Raw genomic sequence first — 23,795 nt, 5'->3', positions numbered from 1 at the left:
CTATCTGTCCATGCGTGACAGATAATGGTGACTGAGCCTTAGTTTATGTGAGAATATTTTATGTTATGGTGGATAAATTTATATTGGAAATCAGCTAAATCATCACATTTGATTACCTGCTGAAAGTGAGATATGAGTGTTTCCAGAACAGACCATGAAGGCTCAGTTTATCATTTACCAACATTTACCAACACTGTAAAATTCAAGTGTAGGTGAAGTAGCATGGATTTTCTGAACATATGCTTCAAGGAGTTTTCTTCATATCTAGTTCTGGTGTTCATTACTGAAAGCTTTGGTTCAAAACTAAAACATAAGCTTAGGGGTCCACTCCCTGAAGAAACTCCTTTCATCTCTCTTGTGGATGATATTTTAATATTCTGAAAACCTGTTTACTGGCTTCTTTTCAGAAACTAGTGTGTCCGTGTTTGGAAATGAAGCCTCTGAGATGGAGCCTCAGTCCTGCAGGATGCCCGGGTTCCCTCAGGAGCAGCCGCAGTGGTCGACCACCATGGACGGGATCTTTCCGTAGATGATCTGCTCCTTGCGGTTGAAGTAGAGCATGTTGATGGGCGACATCTTGGTGGGTGTGCAGCAGGGCCCCGCAGTGCCCCGTGGGTTGGCCTTGTTCACCAGGTGTGCGTGCGGGTACTGCTGCAGGTGCATGAACTCACACTCCCCCGAGCAGTAATTGGCCCGGTAGCGTTTGGGCGCGATGATCCAGTCCCAGCCGAACTCCTCAAAGTCGACGGTCAGCGGGTAGCGGCAGCAGCGCGTCTCTGCAGATTCCTCATCGCAGTTGAGGCCAGAGTCACGACGGGATCTCTTAGGGCTGTCGAGGATCTTCACTTCAATGAATGGTTGCTAGAAAGGAAAGTGTAGTACAGGTGGTCAGTGGCTTTAAAGCTTTTGAAATTGGAGGCCAGAGAAAATGCACAGATTTCAGAGTGCACTGTTGTGAAGAGGCAAACTGATAATGAGCAAACAATTCACAAGCCACTGCCCAAGAATGAGACAGAACTGCAGTTAAATAGGAACCAGAAAAGACAGTGTCCGAAGGCAGAGGTTCCTGGAAACAGCAGAATCATCAAAAGCTCCAGAACAAGCACGGTAAGTGGACCTTGAGTGTGTGTGAGAACTGGACTTAATATTTGGGTTTGTTGTGAGCTCACCAGTCCTTCCTCTCCGGGCTCTGCAGAGGTGACAGCCAGGTCTTCTCCTCTGGAGTCGTAGGCGTTGATCTCGATGCCGTAGTTGGTCTCTGTTTGACGCAGCCAAGCCTGCAGCAGAGACTTGATGTCGACGCTTTGCCAGGAGCTGGCGCCGGCGTCGGTGTCGATCTTCAGGGAGCGGACGCGGACACGGGTGTTGTTTCCCTCCTTTCCAGGTTTGAGGTGGGAGATCTGGAGGAAGACGGTGGTGACCATGTCGGCCGGCCGCAGGTAAACCCACAGCTGAGCGCTCAGGATGTTTTTGGGCTGGATCTTTGGACTGAGGCTGAACAGACAACAGGAGGACAGCTCGTCCTGGGCAATGGGATTGGCTGGAAGAAATCATTCACATAAATCATACATACAAAACGTCAGATTATCTTGTTGCATACAAACGTTTGGACTGTGCTCTGTCAGGGCTGGGTGAAATTTGCTGTTTTAGTCTGGTGACCCCTGACCTTTCCTTTACCACCTCCAGTAGGACACAATAACTCAACGCTCTTCCCCAGTATACGCTGAAGTTCCCCAGTATACGCTGAAGTTCCCCAGTATACGGGGCAATTAGTGAATGTGTGTGCATGTTTATACTGGCCTGGGTTCAGGGTGAGGGACTGGACTGGGGTTTGTCATGGGAAACTGCAACCGCAGGTTTTACTCCACTGATCTTTGTTATTTACCTTGAAGTTAAATACAAGAATATTCTGATATATTTAACAACACTTCTATAATAATATAATGCTGTATATAATAATATGAGCCACCATATGGGCTGTGTTGTTTTTATTCTTTAGTCTTGTTAATTGTTACAATACTGCTCAACAGCTGATTCTCTATCAGTGCTCTAATGATATAATTCTATTTAATGTACATTACACGTATATATTCGTTTTCAGGCGTCACAGATATAAATGATGTCTCCTGTTTTCTGGGCGTTTACTTGGAAACTTTACGCGCAGAATTTACGCGCGGATTTGGCTTTTTACGCGCAACGTTTAGAAAAGATCCTGTTGCAGATCAAAACAGAAAATGTAAAATGTTTTTTGCTTTGGTTTAGTTACGCTTGGTCGCCATGGTGATGATGGTCTCCGTCGTGGCGTGATCTTCGTCCTCCACCCGCGGGTCGTACTGGTCCAGGAGCTGCGTCAGAGGAGGCGCTTTGGGCAGAAGCTGGCGGATCATGTCCCGGCTGATGTTGGGCGCCTGCTCGAGCCGCAGGATGCTGAGGATCTGGGACTTGATGCTGTGGAGCCTCATCTGCTTGCTGTGCTCCCTGAAGTCGCAGGCCGAGCATTGCTCCCCGCTCTCCGCCAGCAGCTTGGAGGTCTGGTTCGTCTCCATGGAGAAACCCACAGAGAAGAAGACGGTCAGAGAGAGCAAGAGGAGCATCCTGGAGAGAAGAAGAGGTTGGTACAGTGACGCCGGCTCATATGAGTCTGTGCCCGGACCTCAGGACTTTATGATTGGCTGCAGGGAAGATTTTTTTTTTTTTTTAAATCGGAGAGGAGATTTAAAGAGGTAGCAGGATTTCATGATCAATACTGTCCACTTTAAATGAGACGTGATTAAAGACCACGATCTTTCTTCAAGAATTTGTTCTACATTCTACAACTGATTTATAAACTGTTGTTTAAGATAAAAATAATTATAATGCTATTTATGTGTGGAGCACTTTTCCAAAGCCAGTTCAAGTGCTGACAAGTCATAAATTCATCAGAGAGGAGATGATTCCAGACACTTCAGCAGGTGTAAGGTTCATTCCTCTGCAGCTGCTTTCACACTTCAAGAACCAGCTTTGTTTGTGTGTTTCTCTCTCCCTCGGATTTGTAAGGTTAAAGAACCGCAGCTCTTTGGATCAGAGACCAACTTCTTTCTGGGACATCATCGTCATTCATGTTGCCACCAGATGGACCAGACCTGCATCTGCCCTGAGAAATGCTCCCACCCTCTGCACTGACTGTGAAGGCACCATCACCTGCTGACCTGAGGACACACTGTTTTTTCCCTCAACAGACGCTAACTTTAAAGGTACAACCCCTGAAATCAAGAACAATGAAAATAAGACTGTGTGATTAAATACCTTTAAAATCTTAGAGAGAGAGAGAGAGAGACTGATGCTGCAGCGTGGAAGAGATGAGAACAGTTTCTGTTGATTTGATTATTGATATCTAGGGGATACAATGATGTGTTTTGGCTGGTGCAGAGCAAGCTGCTCCTCCCACCACCCACCCACCCAGCAGCAGGAGGAAACGGGTTCAGCTGCCTGTTGATCAGCAGCTCTGAAGGTCGTGGAAACCTGAAATTAACGTGCTCAGAGTCCAGGGAGGAGCCGGGACACAGAGCAGAGGGTAAACGATTCTAACTCTCAGTGTTCAGACATAATATTTTGTCTTTATCCTGCTGCAGTACTGGATTTAAAAAAGAAAAATCTTTCCAACTTTTAGCAAAAGTTCCTCAGATTGGACAAGTGATGTTTTTTGACTGGTTATCATCCTGTGAAAAGTCTGTAGATATTCTTCTAATTAACCCAGGTAATGTGAAAGCCAGTGGAGAAACAAAGTCTGTGGTCGACAACTTTCATAGACTATGTCCTCCATATTTCATTATTCATTCATGTTTTCTTCTTTAAATGGACATACTTTTCTTAAATGTTTGGTGTGTTATTGGTTAAACAGAAACTTACGTCTTTGTCCAAAGGAGACACACACAGTCCTCTTCCTTGTGGACGAGTTTGAAATATACTTTTAATGGTTCTTTGTTTCTTTCCACAGTCATTGAGCTTATTGTCAAATGCTTGTCCTGGTAAAAAGTCGACTGTTCTCCCGGCGTGTCTGTGAAATGGGAAGTAATGAGTCGAGATGCTGGTCTCCGTCCTGCTCAGACAAACAGAAGGAAGCTGTCGTCAACAAACAGAGAGACAATGAAGCAAAAGCCTTCCTCGAGGACGTGAAGGAGACTAAAAGTTCTGTCGGTCCAGAGGAGACGGTGGCTGATGGCTGTCCTTCTGTCCTCCCTCCAGTCAGCAAACCGATACTGGACTTGGCTCAGAAGATGTCGGAGGATATCGTTGCTCAGGCTCTGCAGCTCTGCTGGGAGGTGGAGATCCAATACAGGGACCTGCCTTTCATTGACACTGAGTGTGATTATGTGATATGAGCAGAAGTCAACAACATCATGAAGTTTTTGACTGAACCAGGACTGAAAGAGTGTGTTTCAGCTGTTAAACGAGCCATTAGCCAACAGGTGAAAGTGTTGAAATGCTGTCTGATGCTGTGATGCTGGAGGGATGTGGCCCCTCCACAGCCAAATGCTTTCATGTTGATGTTGAATAGAAGAAGAACTGGGAACAAGAGCGTAGTGAGCAGATTATCATTACCCAGAACCTGCAAAGACTTTATGGACACGCCTTTGTCTCCTGATGATTGTATTACCTCCAGTTTCTAATCCTTCTCCTGTGATCACAGCATGGTCCAACTGAGGAAAATCACCAGCGATTATCTGCCTTCCAAATCTGGTTTGTTTACACAGGCTGTGTTCTGTTGATTAAAGCACAGTTGGATCATGTTGTTCAGTATCTCTGACACGAGTGAGCTGCCTGATCATTTTCTGCCTCTGTCAGAGGGAAAATTACACGTGTCAGACACCTGTTCGACAGGACGACCTCGTCATTCGACATGTTTACCGCACAGGCTGCACCGTTTCTGTGAAAACATAACCAGAGGTTAGTCAGGGTTAAGTCGGTGTTTCCTCAGCCTTTCATGTCTGTTTGTCACTCATCTGGAATTTGGACATGAATCCACAAAAAAAGCACCATGGATCTGTGAAGTATATATTTGGATTCAGTATAAAGAAGGACTCTGTAGGAGAGTTAGTGTCTTCAAAACATTTTATTGAAGTGCAGAAATACAGCATCAGCCGGTTTCACTGCTGGTGTACTTTCCTGCTCCCACTCTGTGCAGCACACAATATTAACTATATTACTTTCTCAGTTTGGTTCCTGCAGCCGTCATGTCGAGTTGTTGCCGACTGTCAAAGGCTGCAGGCAGGTCGACACGTACTGTACTGTGGGTTTATTATGAGCGGATGGGAGAAGACTATCAAACACTGTGTCTCTTAATGTTTCTTTCAGAGGGAGAGGACAGAGGCAGGTGGAGTCTCTGCTGGTCAATGTGTCCACCGCCTGGAAGTCAAAGTGAGACAAAGCAGAGAAAATTCAGTCAGGAGAGAAAGGCTTTCAAACTTTTCCACCTGTGACCCCTTAAAATGTGAACTCTGTGGAAAACACTGATCCAGCTTTGGCAGGAAACATGTTCATGTAAGAACCATGTTTATGTCTCACCTGTATTTTCCTTTCTACCAGTTTCCACCCCCTCGTCCATGCCCACGCCCACGGCCGTGGCCGTGCCCATGACCGTGACCGTGCTTGTGTTTGCGCCTGTGTTTTCCATGGCCGCCGTGCTCATCTTCGCTGCCGCTTTCGCCACTTCCGCCGCTGTGGCTCCCACGGCGACGAGGGCTGTGGTCACGTCTGTGTTCACGGTCTCCATGTCGATCCCTGTGGTGGTCGTGGTCATGGTCAGGGCTGCGTCTCCGGTGGCTGTCATCATCATCTCCATGGCGATCATCTCCATGGTGATCTCTTCCATGGCGATCATCTCCATGGTGATCTCTTCCATGGCGATCATCTCCTTGGTGATCATCTCCATGGCGATCTCCTCCATGGCGATCATCTCCATGGCGATCTCCTCCATGGCGATCATCTCCATGGCGATCTCCTCCATGGCGATCATCTCCATGGTGATCTCCTCCATGGCGATCTCCTCCATGGCGATCATCTCCATGGCGATCTCCTCCATGGCGATCATCTTTTGCATTCCCACCTCCAGACCCGTGGCTTCCATCATGACCTTGATGAGGCCCCTGGTCCCCTGGCTTGGGGCCCAGGTCGTAGCCTGAGGGGTGGCTGTCTGTAGGAGCATCAATTAGAAAATGGAAATAAGGACATTTACTTCAAGAATAAATCTGCAACATCTGGAAAAAAAACAGCTGTGACAACATAGCTTCACACCGTTTGTCCTAAAATGACCTGAGAAAGAAACGGTGTCCTACCTGAACTGGTGCTGAACATTTTCTGTCTGCAGCGTCACGTCTCTGTCGCAGGTGATTCCTTTATGATACACTACAATAAATGAAAGACAACAGGGAGGAGCCCGATCAGTTTTCAGTTGAACCAGTTTGACCAGACAGAGGGAAGGTTATGGGCTTGGCAAATGGCGCCGCATTAAGAAAAAACCCAGCAGTATATTTTAGCATAAGATGAAAACTTAATACCCAGAAAATATCAGCCGTTCAGAAACCTATGAGTCGCCTTGTTTTTAGCATTTTTGAACTGAAGCCTGTAAGTTTGGAAAACGCTGCAGAACTTTAACAACCATACAAAGATTCAGCCTTTCAGCTGAAGTTTCAGAGCAGTGCTGGTTTGCTTCTTCTCACACTGAGTCCTGTAGGTTTCTGGGAACAAATCAAAACTTTCCTCCTGATTTTGACTTTGAATTTGACAAGAAGCTTCAATGATAAAGCAGAAAATATTTCCGCTTTCCTCTGCAGGAAACACCTAATCCAATCAGCATTCTTGTTTTATTCGATTAGATTTCAAATGCTGCAAAATAGTTTGAAAAGTTTCACCTGAAAGAGCGATTCCTCCATGAGAAACATTTCTAATGACAGAAGTCTTGTACTTACATGCTCCTGGATGGCAGTCAAACACTGGGCCTTCTGTCAGTGTATAGAGGATGCACTGTAATTAATAAAGCCTATCTCGCACAGCTGCATTCTTGTCTCAGCACGTCAGCGTACAGGGCAGGTGGAGAGAGAGGCGGAGACTTTTACCTGAGAAATTTAAATTCAGATGAAAAAGGCACCAGCAGCTTTACTGTTTCCCCTCAGCTGGTTTCACTCTGAGGTTTCACTGCTACACACTGCCACAGAATAGAAACTGCAGTTTTAACATTGTTCTGAATTTTCTTTGTATTTGAAGGATATTCATTGTAAACACGTTTGACCCGTGGCATAGGCAGTATGTGACACCCAGTGGTGTCTCTCTTCAGATGTGCTGCTGAGGTATCTGAATGGAAATGACTGTAGCAGGTGATGAGGAGGTGATGGTGTAGTTTATAGGTCATTCTAGTTATTGCAGTATTAAAAACGAACCACTAGGGGTCTCTGTAAAACCCCTTTTCTGTAATCTGGTTGTTGCGTGCAGGTATACTCAATACAAATTGTGCAGTTATTTAAATCCTTGTTGTGTCAGTACTGGGTTCTTTAATGTTTTTTTGTGCAGTGCAGTGTAAATTGAGGGTCACTGATTAGAAATGCTAATTTTAATATGAAGGAATCCAGAGCTAATGTTTATTTACTTATTCTATATGATGTCATTTATTCACATTACCACTGTAACCATGGTTACCGCTGAGAGAGATGCACACAGGTGTGTGTGAGAGAGAGAGAGAGCAGTGTGACAGATGAATAATCAGAGCTGCAGCAACAAGGCCTGAATTTACACACATGCTTCTGTACACAGTTACACGCTCGCTACCTGTGTGTGTGTGTGCAGACAGTAGTGTTACCACAGTGCCCCCTGCTGGTCACAGTCAGCTTGTCCTTCAGTAAATGAATATATACAGTGTTTTTTAGTTCAGATGATTTTAGATCTCAGGTCCGACACTGAGAAGAAAACAAATCCTCTCATTTTAAATCCAAGTAAACAATGATAATTATTCACTTATCATTTGAAACTTCAGTATTGCTCACAAGTAGTTTGGAAGTGGCAATACCAGTGGTGGGAAGAACTTTTACTATATAATAAAGCATAATTCAATATAATATAACAATAATATAACAATATAATATTATATAAGGGCTCTCAAGGTTTGTTGTTTTGTTTGACAGACTAAACGAGCTGATGTACGAGCGAACACTGGGAGGAGCTGATACGCTGCTGACACACCTGCACTCTGAATCAAGCTCTGTGATCTCAGGTGAGTTTAACCATCCAGGTGACTGCGCATGGTATCAAGCGAACGGACAATTCAGGTAGCCTGAATTCTTTTTAATTCATATTTTTTCAACTTCTGTTTTTCATCTTTGCTCATAATCACATAGGATAGGATAGGAACTTTATTGTCACTTGCACAGAAGTACAGGTGAAATTTCGTTTAGGAGTATAGCCTCCGGGCCGCAGCAAAATGTTTGCGCCACCACACGCTTTCCTGAAAGTTAATTTGTAAGTTGCAATACATACATTTGACACACAGTCACATCATACATTATGACATCCATCCTCTGTCATGACATCGCGTACTGAACATAATCAGCAGCACAAAGGTTGATCAGTTTTTAAATCTCTGTCCACCTGCTTTGCTCTTTATTCTGTACACGTTAATCTCTCTGTGTTGTATATTAAATTACTGTCCGTGGAAATATTCAGTCCAAATACCAAATAATTCAGGCTTTAATGGTGTTACCAACATGAAGAGAGAACATTTACTTCATTGCTAATGAGAAACACCTGACGCTCTGAGAGGGCGCAGGGCTCTCGTCCGGTTTTTAGAAGAATTGGATGTTAGTGCGGTGGAACTGTAGTGATCTACCATCCGGTGCAGAAGGGGGCGGTAATGCGTCCAAAATCTGTCTGACAACCGCCATTAGACGAAAGAAGAAGCCCGTCAGCTGCTCTCTGTTGGGTTGTCGTTCGTACCGAGTTTTTGATGAGAGCTTCTCCTGCTCGGACCGGCAGCGCACAAAATGACAGGAACGTGGTCTTAAAATAGTTTTTTTTTTTTTGCTTTTGCCAAGCGGACATCACGTGCTTCCCACCACATGAAGGCCGGAGAGTTTACGAGCGTTTAACAAGAAGTCGTGAAATTGTTTTTGTTGTCGCTGTTTTGTAAATGGTTATTTTCTGTTATGGAGGTCTGCCCCAGCACCTGCATATGGAAACAGCTGCTTATTAATCCAGCTCAGGTCTCAGTTTTGTTCATCAAAAGTTGTTTTAGCCATGTTTTATGAAATCCAGTAAGATCGCATTTTAAAACCACTTGTTTTTGAATGGAGTTTGGTATGACAACCATGGTATGTTGCATGGTCTCCATACAGCCACCAGATGGGATTGTTGCAGCAGTTTTTTGTGCTTCTTTTTTTTCTGAGTTTCTTTACTGTTTGTTTGTTTGTTTGTTTGTTTGTTTGTTTGTTTGTTTAGATGCAATCACCGTTAAAAATCCCAAAGAAGAAACAGCCAAGTGAATCCACCCACCTGCACCTGCAGTCACCACTGTCCCACCTGCGGAGCCCTGCCTCACAATTTAAGGTGGTATTACTCGACTATCTCTGTAGGGGGTCTGTGCAAACTGTGGTGCCTTTTAAAGTAATATAGCTGATCTGTTTGAGTTTCTGGGAACTTTAAGGTGGTTTTACTAATGTTTGAGGCAACACAATATGCGTGGTATACATGATTATGGCGTGAAAGATCTGTTGAATCTGTAAAGGTTGTATGGTATTCTTTTATTTGTTGGTCCATTTAGATTCCATTTACAGCACATGCTAACTAAGGTGGTATGCTGCATTTGAAGAGGATGTAAGAGACAAATAAGAGATGGTTTACAGATTGAAAATATCTGTGTTGGAGAGAATCTGGAAGTTTGGAATCTGTTTTCATTCTGATCTGTCTCGTTTTATCTGAGCAGAGTTGTGGAGATCATCCCAGCAGAGGGGGAGCTGACAGTACGCATTCTGGGAACACACAGGGCTCACACAGACGGAGGTTTGTAAAACACTCCTAGAATCGGCAGAGCTACAGAGTTCAGGCTGAACTTGATCTGCATTAAAATGCTTCTAATGAAGTTCGTCTTTCTGTGAGCACACAGTGTAAACACCAGCCCAGAGACGTGATGAAAACGCCGGCGAAACGCAACAGTCCAAACAGGTGTACAGCGTCAGCAGCCAATGACAGATCACCAGGAGGCTTGAGGAGCGAACAGCTGTTACAGACAGCACTCACGTTCTCAATCATACCGCTAAACCGGTCAGTTCACACATGACACTAAATTTAATAAATTAAGATGAGACATCACATGATTTACATTTAAGGATGTGGAAAATATGAGAATGAAAAAGACAAAGGTGAAAGAAAGGAAACATTGAGGATGAACAAAGGAGATTTTGTTCAGTTCTGATAAAATTAATTAGTGTATATATATATATATTTAATCTCTATATGGATTAGGTGTGTGGAAATAAGTAAGAAAAAGGTTAAATAAAGGGAATTAAACTTGTAAAAGTAGGTAAATAAATTAAAAAAGCATTTGGATTTAAATGTGTGACAAACAGCTCTTTAAACCAGTTCAGGCCGAGGCGTAACTGTGTGCGTGCTCAGTTAGAAATTAACTTAGAGGAGAGTTAAACCAAATGGAGATTTCTGCAGTGAGTTTTTTTTTTTTTGTTACTGAACTGCCATCTCTCATTTCGTCCACCAGACGGCCGCCCAGGAGGTCGTCAGGCCTACTGCCGAAGCGTGTGGTGACCTTCACGCATCTGTCTCCAGCACAGGAGAACAGTGTTGAATCCTCCGGTAAAATATTAATTGGAAGCTTCATTAGATCAGAGTTAATTTGATGTGCACAGCTGAAGAAAACAGGTTACAGTTTACACACAGTTTGTGAGGTGTGTTAGAGCTGAATTCATTATTTGTGCAGACGTTTTCTGTAGCACGTGTTTGGAAATGCATGATTATAACATTATTGTTGATTATCTATCAGTTCTGATCATACAGGACAGGCGTTACCTTTAAAAGCCCATCAACATGACACTGATCCTCACTCTTGTCTATGTTTTTACCTGCAGGTTCTCCCTCGTTGACTGACGCTGCCTCTATGCTGTTGATTGACACTCTGCTAAAGCTGTATCCTGAAGAGCATGCTGGGAGTCCTTTGACAGAGGGAGTGAGAACGCCAACGAGAGTCGAGACTGGCGCAGGTGTGGCGAGACGGGACCCTGCTGAAGGGAAGGTAAGGGTTAAAGGTCATGAACAGGATTCTGAATGCTCAGGGTGGGCGTGGTCATTGCTCAAAAAGCATATGATTGACAACTTTGTCCTCCAGTGAAACACCAGCATGAATGATGTGGGGCTGTCGGCAGGTTACAAACTGCAGAAACACAAAATCTTTAAAAACTGAGATTTTTCCTAAAGATTTTTCTGAAGTTTGCATTTCAGCGTAATCATTAAATCATAACGTTAAATAGAAAAAGGAGTTAAAGTTTTTTTTAAGATTTAAAAATTGAAAGCAAATCAAGATGTTTAAACATGTTCAGTGATGACATGTGATTCAGTGCAATATGAGAGAGAAAACATTTACCCAACATCTCACGGTGTTAGAAGTGGCTCCTCCTCTGTGTAGAATAATAAACTTAGAGAATTTCTCTTCTCTCGTTTGTTGTTCCAGAGCAAAAGAGGAATCTCTTCTGACTCTTCTCTGAAGCCGAACAACAGCTCGACTCTCTCGAGTTCAGATCAGATGTCAGATGCGCCCAGAACTGTCTTCCGGAGACCTCCATCCTGCTCGGTGAAGACGTTGAAGACAACGCCGGACAGGAAGCGGAGTCTGGACAGGACGGTGTGGATGGCTGCCAGCAGTAACCTGAAGGAGGATGTGAGGGAGAAGAAGAGACAGAGGTGGAGGGAGTTTGAAAAGAAGAAGGCTGTCCCGCATCTTCGACCGAAGAAACACAAACTGAGTCCAGCAGAACCCAGTGAGTACGGCCAGAACCCGGAGACCAGGCTAGAACCAGGTTTTAATGTCAAACTGTATCTACTGTGATGTCCTTAAAGAGTGGACAAAGCACTGTTGACCAGATTTACAGAAAGTATAGTTTCATGGTTAAAGAGGAAAAGCTGCACAGTCTGAACTCCTGCTTTTCACATCAGAGACGGTTTGAAATGGAACATTTCAGCTGAATCTGTCAACAGTTTGAGTTCCTCACAGATTTGTCTGCTAATTAATATCAGCACAAAGTTCTCACATGCCAAAGTAACTTGCTGTGCCTAAAGATGCTGATTGAATTTATTTGTGATCCTCTTTTCATTTTCAGTTGTGTTGAGTGAGGACGAAGAGGAGAGTGAGGAGGAAGAGGAGAGTGAGGACGATGGAGACGATGGAGACAGAGCGATGGGGACGTCACAAAGCTGCAGCAGTCTAAGAGACCTGGAAAAGAAACAGGTAGGAGACACACCTGAGCCAAACAAGACTATGGCAGTGCTTCCTGTTCGGGGTGATTCGCAGGACAGAAAAGAGAAAACATATCTCAAACTCTTCACTTTACTCAGACTTTCTCTTCGTCAGCGTTTATCCATCAGCCTGTGTCACTGTGGGTTTACGGTATCTGCATCGTCTCCTGTGAGCAGGAACAGCTCCTCTGAACAAGAAGAAAACAACAGCTCATAAACGTGAATGAGATCATTTTTTCACGCAAGTTAGTAACTTATGTGAAAAATATGAAACTAATGTTTAACTTAATATTATGACTGTGTCCACACAACTTTCAAAATAACTAGAGCTTTGATAGAAAAATGACAAACGACAGCCATCTGATCTGAAACTGGGCTGTGGTCTGGTCTGCTTCCAGCTCATTTTGTCCTCCTGTCTTCCTGGAGGACTGACCTAGTTTGGGTCTCAGGTCTCTGTGTGTGGACTCTGCTGTGTGTTTGAGGTTAAAGTGAGTCATGTGGTTGGTTTGGAGCTTTGCAGGCCTGTAAACAGTCGTCAGACCCCCGGTGGGACTGAGCAGAGCCAGATTGGATCTGAATAGACTGTTGAGTGTTTGTTTACTGACACTGATCCTGAAACCAGCTGAGAAGCTTCGTAAAAACAGGTTATTGTCCCATCACAGGAGGAGTGCACGGGCTGAGTGTGACCCACATGTGGTTCTGAGTAAAGGTGATGTGTGTCCATCTGCTGTCCAGTGTTGAGAAACATGTTTATTACTCACATCCAGTTACTGTCAGACAGTGCTTTCAGTGCCTGGTGTTTAGTCGTGTCAAGTCTTTTTATCTTGTCCCGTCACACGTTTCTTTACACGACTCAACGTTTTGCTTGTAGAAGCATGAATGAGATCATGAATGAGATGAGATGAATTATCTGAGTGGCTGATGCCTCATTACTCATGTAGAAACTGCTGCGTCAGCTCTGCTCCTTTAGCTGGAAGAACACGGGGAGACGCTGTGTCCTCAGGCTGAATGGTGAAATTCTGCCGTCTCACCCAGGTGTTGACTGTGTACCTGGGTGTTGTCTGACAGGGTCAACAGGCTGGGAAGCCGGTTTGTGACTCCACTGATGATGAAGGTGTCGACTGGCCGCTGACACGGATCCCGTCTGCGTTCCTGCAGCTGGAGTTCACGTCGCTTCACGATGGTCTGACACATTCGGAGGCCAATGGAAAGATAACGGTGAGTACGGCGGACGTTTCCCAGAGTTCACTGCTCTTGCAGCCACGCACAGCTTTCTGCTGGTGACACTCTCAGTACATGTGATTCCTCTTCATGTATGGACACACGTATGTTAAATGTATGTTCAGGTTAGGAAACACTTTCAGAGGTGTGTTTACTGCTGTTGGACATTTCAGCGTCTCTGCCCCAACTCCAACACTTTCACCTTGTTTCTGTTTTTCCATGTCTTGTTCCAGATCTCTCACACACACACATACACAGACACACACACAGAGACACAGACACACACACAGAGACACAGACACACACACACACACACACACTAGATTGGCCCATAATTGTATTCTGCTGGTTGTACTGTAGTTTTAATAATTTACGTGTTTTCCAGTGTTCTCTCATTACACTAGTTTTTTCTGTTTGTTTTATTGTGTGTGAGTGTGTGTGTGTGTGTGTGTGTGTGTGTGTGTGTGTGTGCGTGCATGCCTGCACTCTTAAACTAAAGTGTCAGTATAATGGAAGAATAAAAGTAGAAATACGAACAAATGTGCAACAAGTTGACTTTGAGCCAAAACTTTGACAACTTTGGATGAACTCAGGAGTCGATGGAAAACACCAAAGCATCGTCATGGCAGCAGCAACAGAAAGCCCCTCCCACAGCCCTGCAGAGGTGATGCAGCGGGAAGCGAGTCAAACTTTAGTGTGAAAGCAGAGAGGCTCCCCGCCGAGGCTGTAAAACGTTAAAATTTCAGTCTTTAACGAGCAATTGAGTCGTAGCGTGAGGTCTGGTGGCGGAGTGCCGTCTTCAATTAGCGCACCGTAAAAAGAAGGAGAGCAGGAGAGGAGGAGGTTAGTGGGTCAGCACGTCAGGGAATCTGCCTGAAACTTACAAGAAGAAATATGTTTTCTGTGTTTTGTGTTTCTGCCCCGGACCAGCTGTGTGTGATGATAGTGAACACAACATTTCCACTTTAACGTGTGTCTCTTCTCTGTGTAGATCACTAAATACGGCATCACCTTACCTGTCAAAGGTAAAAACACCTTTTAATGACAGATTATTATTATTATTATTATTGTATTTTTCTGGTAAATCCCTGTAGAACTTTCTCCTTTGTGTGTTTTGACTTTACTCTTGAAATGTTTTGACCTTTTCTCTCTGAGCATTGACTGTTGACTAAGCTAAGGTTTGTTTTCCACAGTGAAAAGTTGGTTTGATCTGAATAAACTTAATCCACTGACGAGTTCATAACTCTGAGTCACACGTTACGTTCCACTGCAGCAGGAAAAATCAAACCTGTTCTGTTTCTTCACTGTCTCTGTGCCAGGAGTCAAGGAGGGGAAGCTGAGCATCGTGGCGTCTGAGGTTCGGGGTTATGGTTTGTGGGATGGAGGCGTGGCTCAGGACGGGACTCTGCTGGCTGGTTGGAAAGGTCCGGCCCCCTTGCTGCTTTTCCTGTGGGTGACGAACGCTCAGGCCAACCTGCTGCGGAGGGAGCTGTCGGCCATCCACTGCTTCACTTTCTCAGGTGAAGAACGCTGCATTCATTCACATTTCCCTGCTGAAACGAGACAACTGAAACAGGCAAGAAGAAAACACGCTTCAGCTCCTCTGTGTTTGACGCTCAGTCCCACAACAACGAATATTTAAACGTACGTTTGACGTGTAATATCTACAAACACTCGCCTCACGTCTCTTCATGAACTTTGGTGTTTCTGTTATTTTATTTTACTGATTTAACTTTTCAGCTTGAACACAGATGAAAACAAGTCGCTGTGCTTCTTCTGCACACACTGGTGAATAAACAGATCAGTAATGTGTTGGCACAGTCAGTTGCTTGGACCTTAAACACCAACTAAAGACAAAGTTCCTGAATTTCATTTAAAAAGAAGAAGAGAAATAATGAGCAGTGGACCAGCAGTGACAGCTGACCGGAAGCTGAAGCAGCAGACCGTACAGCACGTGCTGCTGCACCGTGTTCCCGGCACCGTGTTCCCTGCACCGTGTTCCCTGCACCGTGTTCCCTGCACTGTGTTCCCGGCACTCCAAAAATCAAGATTTTCTCAATGAAGGCTTGACTGGAGCTGTGAAGCTTCATGGAAAATTTACTTTTGACGACTTCTGCATCCTGCGGCCAGCGCTGGGCAGGAACCAGACAGCCAATCAGACGCCTTCTCCTCAGCTGCCGGCCAATCACAGGGACTTAGAGGGTGGGTTTCTGGTCCGGCCACATTTAGGATCAAGGATCAAGGAACTTTATTGTCATACCAGGACATTTGCATGTTATGGTACGAAATTGGTATTCAGGTCCCAGTTTATTGATTACGGCTGTGAAATCGTCTGTATGAGGAAAACACAGACGGCTGCCAGCAGCCCTGTGGGTGGAAACACAAGACAAAAGGAGGAGAGAAGCATCCACGTGTACAGCTGGGCAAACTGGGCCAATATACAACCACAGACTGGTTTAAATTGGGAAGACTGGGCTGATAGATGTCCAGAGACCAGATACATGTAGAGAGTGGTCACATTGGTCCAGTTCTAACCCTTCTCCTCCTGGTCTCTTCAGGTCCGTTCTGTTCCTTACTCCTGCTGGTGTTGAAGGAGCAGCTGCAGGAGTTCCAGGAGGCTGTGTTGGCCTCCATCCTGGACACGGAGGAGTACAGGAGGGGATACTCTGGTGGGCCGACCTCCCCTCTGGACTGGACCGACGGGCTGCTGCTCCTCCAAAGCTGTCCTCCTCCTCTGGACCAGTACCTCCTCAGACTCCTGGGTCAATCTGCAGTAAGACTCCTGCCTCCTGCCTCCTCTCTTTCAGTCTCTTGTTTCCTTTTGTCCTTCCTTTTTCCTTCCCTCTCTTTCTCTCCTGATTCCTTTTCCTCTTTCCCTCCTTTCCTTCCTTCCTTCTCTCCCTCTTTCCCTTGTCAGACTCTTCCTTCACCTCCTCTGACCGTTGTCTGTGCCTCTTTATGCTGTGAAAATCTCCCTGACTGAGACTTTACCTGTTGTTGAACAGTAATTATCACCTGAGTGTCAGAGTAACATCTTCTCTGTCTGTCTTCAGCAAACGTCCAGTCAGGTGAGAAGCAGTGAGAGGAATAAGAAGTGGCGCCTGAGCTCTGCTGGGCTGCAGCAGCTTCCTACCAGGTAAAAGCACCAGAGCTCGTCCCAAACATTCACCTGAGCTGAAAATAATCAGCAGCTGAAATCATCCGATTCTTCATCGAAGATCTGGCAAAGTTTTCAAATCATGACAGTGGAATTAAAAGGAGGTTTACGAGCAGCTTCTTTTGGTTTGTTAACCGGAATCAGACTTTTCTGATTTAACCCTGTGTTTGGTGTTCAGGTTGATCCAGTACCCTGCTGCGCCTTGTAAAGGCCAGATCTCGGTGACAAAGGAGGACCTGGCCTGTTTGGACGATGGCGAGTTCCTCAACGACGTTATCATCGACTTCTACCTCAAGTCAGTCAAACAGATGAGGACATCAGATGTCTTTATGTTTTCACCTGTTCTGTCTTTAGTTCACAGCCGTGAAAAGATTCTGTGTCGCAGAGAAAGATTTCCAAATGTCACGTTGTAGTAATCTGTGGCAGTGGTTAGAAATCTGTGTGGTGACAGTGAGCAAACCTCAGCTCCACTCTGAAACCTGAAGCTTCAGTATGTGTACAACACTCAGTCACCACTAGAGGAGGTCAGTGTCCTGAATCGTCTCCTCCGCTTGCAGGTATCTCCTTCTGGAGGGAGTCGGCGGCTCTGTGGCCGAGCGGAGTCACGTCTTCAGCAGCTTTTTCTACAAACAGCTGAGCAGACGTAGAGCTGCCGGGGAGGACGACTGTGTCCCGTAAGAAGCACGGACCCTAACCCTAACCCATTCTCAGTTGAAATGTTTTACTGATACTGATGTGATGCCCGTTAGATCCCGTTATTTAATTATGTGAGTTTTTGAAATGAATTTAGTCAAAGTTGAGAATTGTGTGATTTTTAAAGCAGTGGAGGGAACTTCATGACCCTGTGTGGACTCGGACTCGGACACAGTCACGTAGCGTAACTTTTGTTTCATCCTTTTTTCAGTGATTGTCACATGAGGCATCAGAGGGTGAAGACATGGACTCGCCACGTTGACATTTTCGCCAAAGACTTCCTGTTCGTGCCTGTCAATCAAGGGTAAGAAAAAGTGTGGATTTCACTGCGACACACGTGATGTGATGTTTCATGTTCTAAAACCGTATATAAGCTGGTTTTCATGACTTAAGTGGAAGTGGTTTTTACCCACTCTGACCCACTGACAGATTCAGGAGCCCACAGAGCTGACCTCAGCTCTTTGTCCCAGATTTAAAGACGCCAGTTTGTCCTCTGTTGGGACATTCAAATAAAAACCCTGTAATTCTACTTTCATTCAAGCACTTCATCAGTGTCTCTACCTGCCAACGGGGGAACACACTGACTCACGTCACCTCTGTCGGATCATTTCTGATGCTTGTCAATGATTTTACCAGACGCTGCTTCTCTCTGCCGTTTGGTTGCTGTGTCACTAAACTCTCATCTGACCAGAATCAGAAGAGCTGAGTTTTACAGGTCTGCTGTAAAGAAAGGATCCTGCTCATTATCAGAATGGTCGGCAGTAGTTTTCCAGCTGATGCAGTTATAGATCCAGGACTGTGTATTGAACCTAACAACATGTTTGCACTGACTGAAATGTTGTAATTATATTTCAGGGCTCACTGGTTCCTGGTGATGATATGCTTCCCGAGTCGGGAGAAAGTCCGGTACGAGGTCTTTCACAGTCGAGCGGGTGAGCTGCTGCTGCTGGTTTACACTTGTAGAAAAAGTGTTTGTGGCAGCTTCAGGGTGTTGTGCGGCCTCAGTAATGCTGAGCAGAATGTCTGTGATGGTCACCAGACGTGTTGGTGTTGTTTACCATCCCTCAGGGGCAGTTGTGGGGTATCTGGGGCAGAGTGTTCCCCCAGCTCTGATTGAAACTACATGTTGGAATTTTTCACACCAAGCATTAAAGGATTAAAGGTTCCAGATGTAAATATCTTCTCCTCTGAGGACACGAAGCTCCAGCTTTTGGTGGTAGACTTCTTTTTTTTAATCACTTTTATCTTTATTGTCTGTAATTAAACTTATCCAAAGAAAGGAAAAAGTTTGTGGAAAGTACGGTTTTATTTTTCATCACCTCTGCCCATTTTCCCTTCATTGTTTTTCTGTGAACATCCAGCCATCCCCATCATCCAAACGGCTTTCTTCATTTCCTGTTTGAAATACAGTTTTTCTTGGAATCTATACTCCAAAGCTTTTATTGTGAAGCAGCTGCAGGAAATGTCGAAGAGGTTAATGACCAAGAAAAATAGTTTGAAAAGTTTTACCCACGATGCTCAGGGTAAACCGATGCTGTGGAGAAGAGGAAAAGTCACAGGTGCCTCAGTTTGTGTTGAAAACAGTTTCTGTTCTCATCTTATTTGGAAACGTGCTCATTATTGATCAGGTTTTTTATTTGAAGACAAAAAAGAGAGTGACGCTGCAAACAGGCTGAGGAGGTTTGGTGTGTGTGCGGGTCAGAGCAGAGAACTCAGGGTCTTTCTGTGTTTCAGGGAGATCTGAGCGAGCGGCAGGAAAACCAAACCTCAGTCTGAGACCACAACCACCACCACCACCGGTAAATATAACAGCTCATAACAGTCACACAACTGCAACACAAACCAGAGATCAACGTGCAGTTTTCTGTCCGGACAACGTTTCCTTTAAAACCTGTTCTCTCTCAGTTTCACTGTCTTTTGAAATTTTACACTTTGCATTTAACTGCTAAACAGCTAAATGAGGCTGAACCTGCCTATAAACTGTACAAACTGAGCGACAGCTGCTCACCACAGTTTTTATCCTGGCCATGTGTGGTCCTGCTCTGTGGCTCTTCACACTCAGCAGGTGGGTTTTGAACCTCAGGTCTCTGTGGTTGGTTTTTGTAGGTGGTCACTCAGGAGGGCTGGCAGAACGACACAGTGTTAAACAGGTGTGTTTTCACTGTGGAAACAGATCCAACTCTGACCTTTGCTTTTATATGTATGAGTATAAACGATGATCTCTTCGTCCCTTCCAGGCCGTGCATCCTCATCATGGACTCGATGAAGATGACGCACGATGAGAGCATCGCCAGACTCCTCAGAGAGTGAGTTTACTGCTCTAACAGTCACTGAAGACAGAGAGATGGGAAACTGTCTGAATGAAAAACCAGTTTCTCTTGAAGGCTCCGTGTCTGACCCCTCCTGGTGTTTTTAGCTACCTGCAGGAGGAGTGGCAGGTCCGGAGGGGGACGCCTCGGCTCTTCACGTTTTACAACTTCAGGAGCAACACCTGCAGAGTTCCACAGCAGGACAACTGCAGCGACTGTGGGCTGTACCTGCTGCAGTACGTGGAGAGCTTCCTGCAGGTAAACACACACCTGACCTGTCACTGTTTGAGTCAGGGTCGTCTGGGGAGGGTGGGGGTCAGGTCGGGGGTCAGTGCTGTGTTAGAGGGGAATAAGAACAGGCGGAAACTGTAGATGTGAAGTTAGACTGAGTGAGCTCTCCTCTTCCCCCCGTGCTTCTCCCGTCATGAGCCACAGCTGGGTGCAGTGACGGGTGAAGTGATGGGGCATCATCACCACAGTGTAAATTTAACCTGGCACATGGCTGCAGACATTGGTTGTTTTCATTATCAGTGTTTGGTCTTTAAAACATGAGAAAACAGCAATGAATGTGGACCAACAGGCCACAGATGTCCAGCTTGATAAAGGCTGAGACGAGACATCCTTACAGCTGATGCCTCTGTCCAGGTGAAACTGTTTCATGTTTTCACCCTGAGATCCATCCACTCATTTATCCGTTGAAGATTTTGTGGGGGGAAAACTGTGACTCCACATTTTCTCCAATAATTCTGACACATTTTGGACCCCCCCCACCCCCACCCCTCTGATTGGCTCTGCAGAACCCCATCGTCCACTTTGCCTTCCCAGTCAATTTGGGCGGCTGGTTTCCGCGGCAGCGAGTCAATCGGAAGCGGCAGGAGATTCGAAGCCTCATCATGAAGATGCACAAGAGTCAGCAACATTTGTAGGAGCCATGAATTTTTTTTTTTCCTATTAGTAAGGTTAAAGGATATTGTTTGTTTGGTTTTTGTTTTGTTTATTATTAGCTGATATCACTTGTTGGTTGATTGAACATTTACACATGTGCAGTAGTGTGGCACATAACACTCATTTATCCCAAAAACAAGCTGCTGCTTCTTCTCCTTTACAATATAAACCTTATTTATGTTTATTATTAATCAGTCTCTTTTCAGAGGAGCACAGCTCTTATTTTGAAACCTAAACTGACTTCAAACAGGATTTCAGTTTTTGTTCAAAGAATAAGTTCAGAAGTCAGAAGAAGCCAAAATGAAAGCTTCCACTCCTTCCTCTTCCTGACTATGATCAATGTTAAATTGAATAGTTTTTCTGTTTTGTATTTATTTCTAAAAAGCAATGGAAGGAAAAAATAAAACACTTACAAATCACTTTCTACCCTCTTCATTTTCTGCCTGAAAAACCTTTTCCTCAGAGGAGGGTGGCTCTTATTTTGAAACCTGCTTTCAAACTGGATGGAGACTTCCACAACATTCAGAGCTCGTCCAAAAGAAACAAACGTTCCTGTGGTTTTGGAGGGAAGGCTGCTTCATGTCGGTCTCACAGAGAGCCGAGTCGCTGCACAAGTGTGCATTTCACTGTAAATAAAGCAGCAGTTTGGTTTTTCACTGATGGAAAAACTGGATCCAGTTCACAGCGAGCAAACGCTGTAGAGAAAAGAGGAACTGATCTATGCAGATAAAAGCTTGGAACAAATTACACCTCAGGAATCTGATCAACACTTAAATATGATAAAGCACAACATCCTGTCAGGTAAAACCAGGGAGGACGTTGAATCAGTCTTACTCTATCGAGGACACGTCCTTCGTTCCCACCGGGAAATCTGATTGTAATGAGTCCAAGATGTGCAGCTCTCCCAGATCACAGCACGCTGAGGCGTGTTCAGCCCACTGTGGAGCCTCTGATGTTCAGTAATGAAGGTTTTGTATTGGACAGCATTATATTCCATAATAATAATAATAATAATAATAATATGAACAGTGGTGGTGCAGTAGATAAGTCCATCACCAGTATTAACACATAACATTATTGCTGGAGCTGCAGATATTGAGAGAATCAGTATAAAGTGTTTTCCTGATTAACGAGGCGTCTGAAGTGAGGAGAGTGTGTCCTTGGTGTTTGTCTAAGCTGAGGTCAAAGGTCACTGGGTTACCATCAGCGTGCTTATTGTTAGTGTTCTTCCCCGTGTTTATTTTCCTCCTCGTCTTCTCGTACTACACAACATTTCCTGTGTGCTTTGCGTGCATGCAGCTGCGTGTGTTTGTGTGTGGGCTGCTTTGGTAATCTCGGGGTTTTATCCGAGGGCCCCCCGCTGAGGACCAATCAGCTTACAGCTCATTAACTGGATCAGGCTGGAGGGGGGTACAAACAACCAGTGCCCCGGCTGTGATCAGCAGAAAACATGCAGTGATGAGAATATGGAGCCTCTGTAATCACATCAGAATCAGAGTGGCTGTAAGCTCATGTCGACATGTCGGTGTCTTTGATGCAAATAACCCTTCATTCAATTTAATAATTCAAATATTAATTAATTCCCATATTAACATTTCTGAGCTTCAAACTGATCAGCAAGAAACATAAGGAACAAAATGCTGAACTGAAGATAAGAGACAAATTTAGTTTTTAGTGTTATTATTAGAGAATTCATCATTTTTCAGATTAACTGCAGTTATCTTTTCCACTGTTCAGGACCTGTTCAGGACCTGGGTCTGGACCCGGGTCTGAGAGCAGACAGTGGTGAGGCCAAGCTTTGCCCTGTGGAGAGCACTAATCTGAGCGGTGGGAGGTTCAGATTAGGCTGATTTAGGGCCTTTCTGAAGTCTCTGTCCTGAAGATGGAAAACTGATCCTGATTCCCTGCTGGACGCCACCTGTGAAGTGTCTGTCTGGGAAACAGGAAGTGTTTCAGTACTGTTAGTGTGTGAAAATACCGTAAACAGTTCTAGTTCCAGATCAACATCAGAACTTCTTTACTGACACGTGCAATTGTGGAGTAAGAATTCCTGCGTTATCGTTTTCCTGCCTCTCCTCGTTCCCTCTTCTTCCCGTTAATCCCTTTATCCAATAAAAGATGTCCGCCATTGTTGACTCTGTGATGGAGGGAGGAGAAGCGGGGCGGGGAGGGGGGGGCAGTCTGGACGAGGACGAGCCTAATTATAGAAAACTGCCTGCGTGCAGCAGTTCAGTTTCTAATTTCATGATCCGTCTGGTTCTGAACATCTGATCTGAAAATCAGTGTTGGAATAATAATAATAATAATAATACAGATTCAGTCATTGAAAATTATTATTTATAGTACATACTGAAGAAATGTTTCTCATTCATAACTATTAATTGATTTAATTGACATTAACGACCCAGATACCATATTAATGTTAATATATTAAATAAGAAGAATAAATGTTTTTCTTTTATTTTCTCAAATTGTTTAAAAGTCCTAAAAAAAACAAACTTGTTAAGTTTTTTTCTTTTTTTTTTTTCTCCCCTTGAACAACTTTGTTTTCTCCCCACTAATCACAGGTTGCAGGTTTTGTTTAAAATGTTTTGACCAATCAGATGAAGGATAACTGTCTCAGTGATGCTGAACAGTTTGTATTTCGTTGTTGATGTTGTTGATGGAACCTCTCTCTGTCCAGCCTCAGCTGTTTGATTTAGTTATTTAGTCAAATTTAAAATGATGTAGTGAAAACAGGAGAAAAGCGTGAGTGCATTGCAGCAGATAATTGGTGTATGAGGTCGGACACTCCATTATCACCTTTGACCTTTTAATGCTTAATGTGACCCCACAGTGTGTCCAGGTAATCCACTCTAATCAGTCTGCTGCAGGGACCACCTGGCTGGACCGTGGACGCAGCTTTGTCTTACTGGAAAAGAGACGCAGTCCCAGAAAGGTTTTCTGTAAGCAGATACAAGGACGTTTTCAAATGTTTACTGCTGTAA

At 44.6% G+C, this 23,795-nt stretch overlaps 4 protein-coding genes across 5 annotated transcripts; 2 read left to right on the top strand and 2 right to left on the bottom strand.

The window, feature by feature from the left end:
- Positions 1-467: 467 nt before the first annotated feature.
- On the bottom strand, positions 468-2,594 carry mstna (myostatin a). Its single transcript, XM_041032357.1, has 3 exons — positions 2,267-2,594; positions 1,170-1,540; positions 468-861 (listed from the first exon to the last, which is right to left on the bottom strand). The coding sequence occupies exons 1-3, from the start codon at positions 2,592-2,594 to the stop codon at positions 481-483; spliced, it is 1,080 nt and encodes a 359-aa protein (XP_040888291.1). The 3' UTR covers positions 468-480.
- Positions 2,595-4,043: 1,449 nt separating this feature from the next.
- On the top strand, positions 4,044-4,361 carry LOC121178226 (small membrane A-kinase anchor protein-like). Its single transcript, XM_041032789.1, has one exon. The coding sequence runs from the start codon at positions 4,044-4,046 to the stop codon at positions 4,359-4,361; it is 318 nt and encodes a 105-aa protein (XP_040888723.1).
- A 712-nt stretch (positions 4,362-5,073) lies between these two features.
- On the bottom strand, positions 5,074-7,069 carry LOC121177935. 2 transcript variants are annotated; one of them, XR_005893408.1, is made up of 5 exons: positions 6,948-7,069; positions 6,315-6,384; positions 5,545-6,172; positions 5,190-5,385; positions 5,074-5,125 (listed from the first exon to the last, which is right to left on the bottom strand). XR_005893408.1 is itself a non-coding variant. In XM_041032379.1 (4 exons), exons 3-4 carry the CDS (start codon positions 6,107-6,109, stop codon positions 5,303-5,305), a joined length of 648 nt encoding a protein of 215 aa, XP_040888313.1. In that variant the 5' UTR covers positions 6,110-6,172; positions 6,315-6,384; positions 6,948-7,069; the 3' UTR covers positions 5,074-5,302. The 2 variants fall into 2 exon arrangements, 1 of the variants encoding a protein (XP_040888313.1); XM_041032379.1 differs by having other exon boundaries at positions 5,074-5,385.
- Positions 7,070-8,966: 1,897 nt separating this feature from the next.
- On the top strand, positions 8,967-21,190 carry senp7b (SUMO specific peptidase 7b). Its single transcript, XM_041032274.1, has 22 exons — positions 8,967-9,335; positions 9,463-9,570; positions 9,947-10,023; positions 10,104-10,284; positions 10,736-10,830; positions 11,103-11,266; positions 11,702-12,047; positions 12,348-12,475; positions 13,552-13,701; positions 14,696-14,729; positions 15,024-15,224; positions 16,263-16,477; positions 16,758-16,840; positions 17,040-17,156; positions 17,419-17,535; positions 17,766-17,858; positions 18,410-18,486; positions 19,289-19,353; positions 19,661-19,704; positions 19,792-19,860; positions 19,971-20,121; positions 20,661-21,190. The coding sequence occupies exons 4-22, from the start codon at positions 10,151-10,153 to the stop codon at positions 20,787-20,789; spliced, it is 2,412 nt and encodes an 803-aa protein (XP_040888208.1). The 5' UTR covers positions 8,967-9,335; positions 9,463-9,570; positions 9,947-10,023; positions 10,104-10,150; the 3' UTR covers positions 20,790-21,190.
- The last annotated feature ends 2,605 nt before the right edge of the window (positions 21,191-23,795 follow it).

Source organism: Toxotes jaculatrix, chromosome 24, assembly GCF_017976425.1.
Source record: "Toxotes jaculatrix isolate fToxJac2 chromosome 24, fToxJac2.pri, whole genome shotgun sequence".
Classification (NCBI taxonomy): domain Eukaryota; kingdom Metazoa; phylum Chordata; class Actinopteri; family Toxotidae; genus Toxotes; species Toxotes jaculatrix.
This window is presented reverse-complemented; position numbering and strand designations above follow the sequence as displayed.

Excerpts from the sequence above, each read along its gene's own strand:
- mstna (XM_041032357.1), bottom strand. The coding sequence starts at position 2,594 with ATGCTCCTCTTGCTCTCTCTGACCGTCTTCTTCTCTGTGGGTTTCTCC. Across the intron at positions 1,541-2,266 it reads CATCACCATGGCGACCAAGC|CCAATCCCATTGCCCAGGAC; the intron begins GTAACTAAACCA and ends GATTTCTTCCAG. Across the intron at positions 862-1,169 it reads AGCCCGGAGAGGAAGGACTG|CAACCATTCATTGAAGTGAA; the intron begins GTGAGCTCACAA and ends TTTCCTTTCTAG.
- LOC121177935 (XM_041032379.1), bottom strand. The coding sequence starts at position 6,109 with ATGATGGAAGCCACGGGTCTGGAGGTGGGAATGCAAAAGATGATCGCC. Across the intron at positions 5,386-5,544 it reads TGGTAGAAAGGAAAATACAG|GCGGTGGACACATTGACCAG; the intron begins GTGAGACATAAA and ends TTTGACTTCCAG.
- senp7b (XM_041032274.1), top strand. The coding sequence starts at position 10,151 with ATGAAAACGCCGGCGAAACGCAACAGTCCAAACAGGTGTACAGCGTCA. Across the intron at positions 17,536-17,765 it reads GGGGAGGACGACTGTGTCCC|TGATTGTCACATGAGGCATC; the intron begins GTAAGAAGCACG and ends TCCTTTTTTCAG. Across the intron at positions 19,861-19,970 it reads ATCGCCAGACTCCTCAGAGA|CTACCTGCAGGAGGAGTGGC; the intron begins GTGAGTTTACTG and ends TGGTGTTTTTAG.
- LOC121178226 (XM_041032789.1), top strand. The coding sequence starts at position 4,044 with ATGGGAAGTAATGAGTCGAGATGCTGGTCTCCGTCCTGCTCAGACAAA.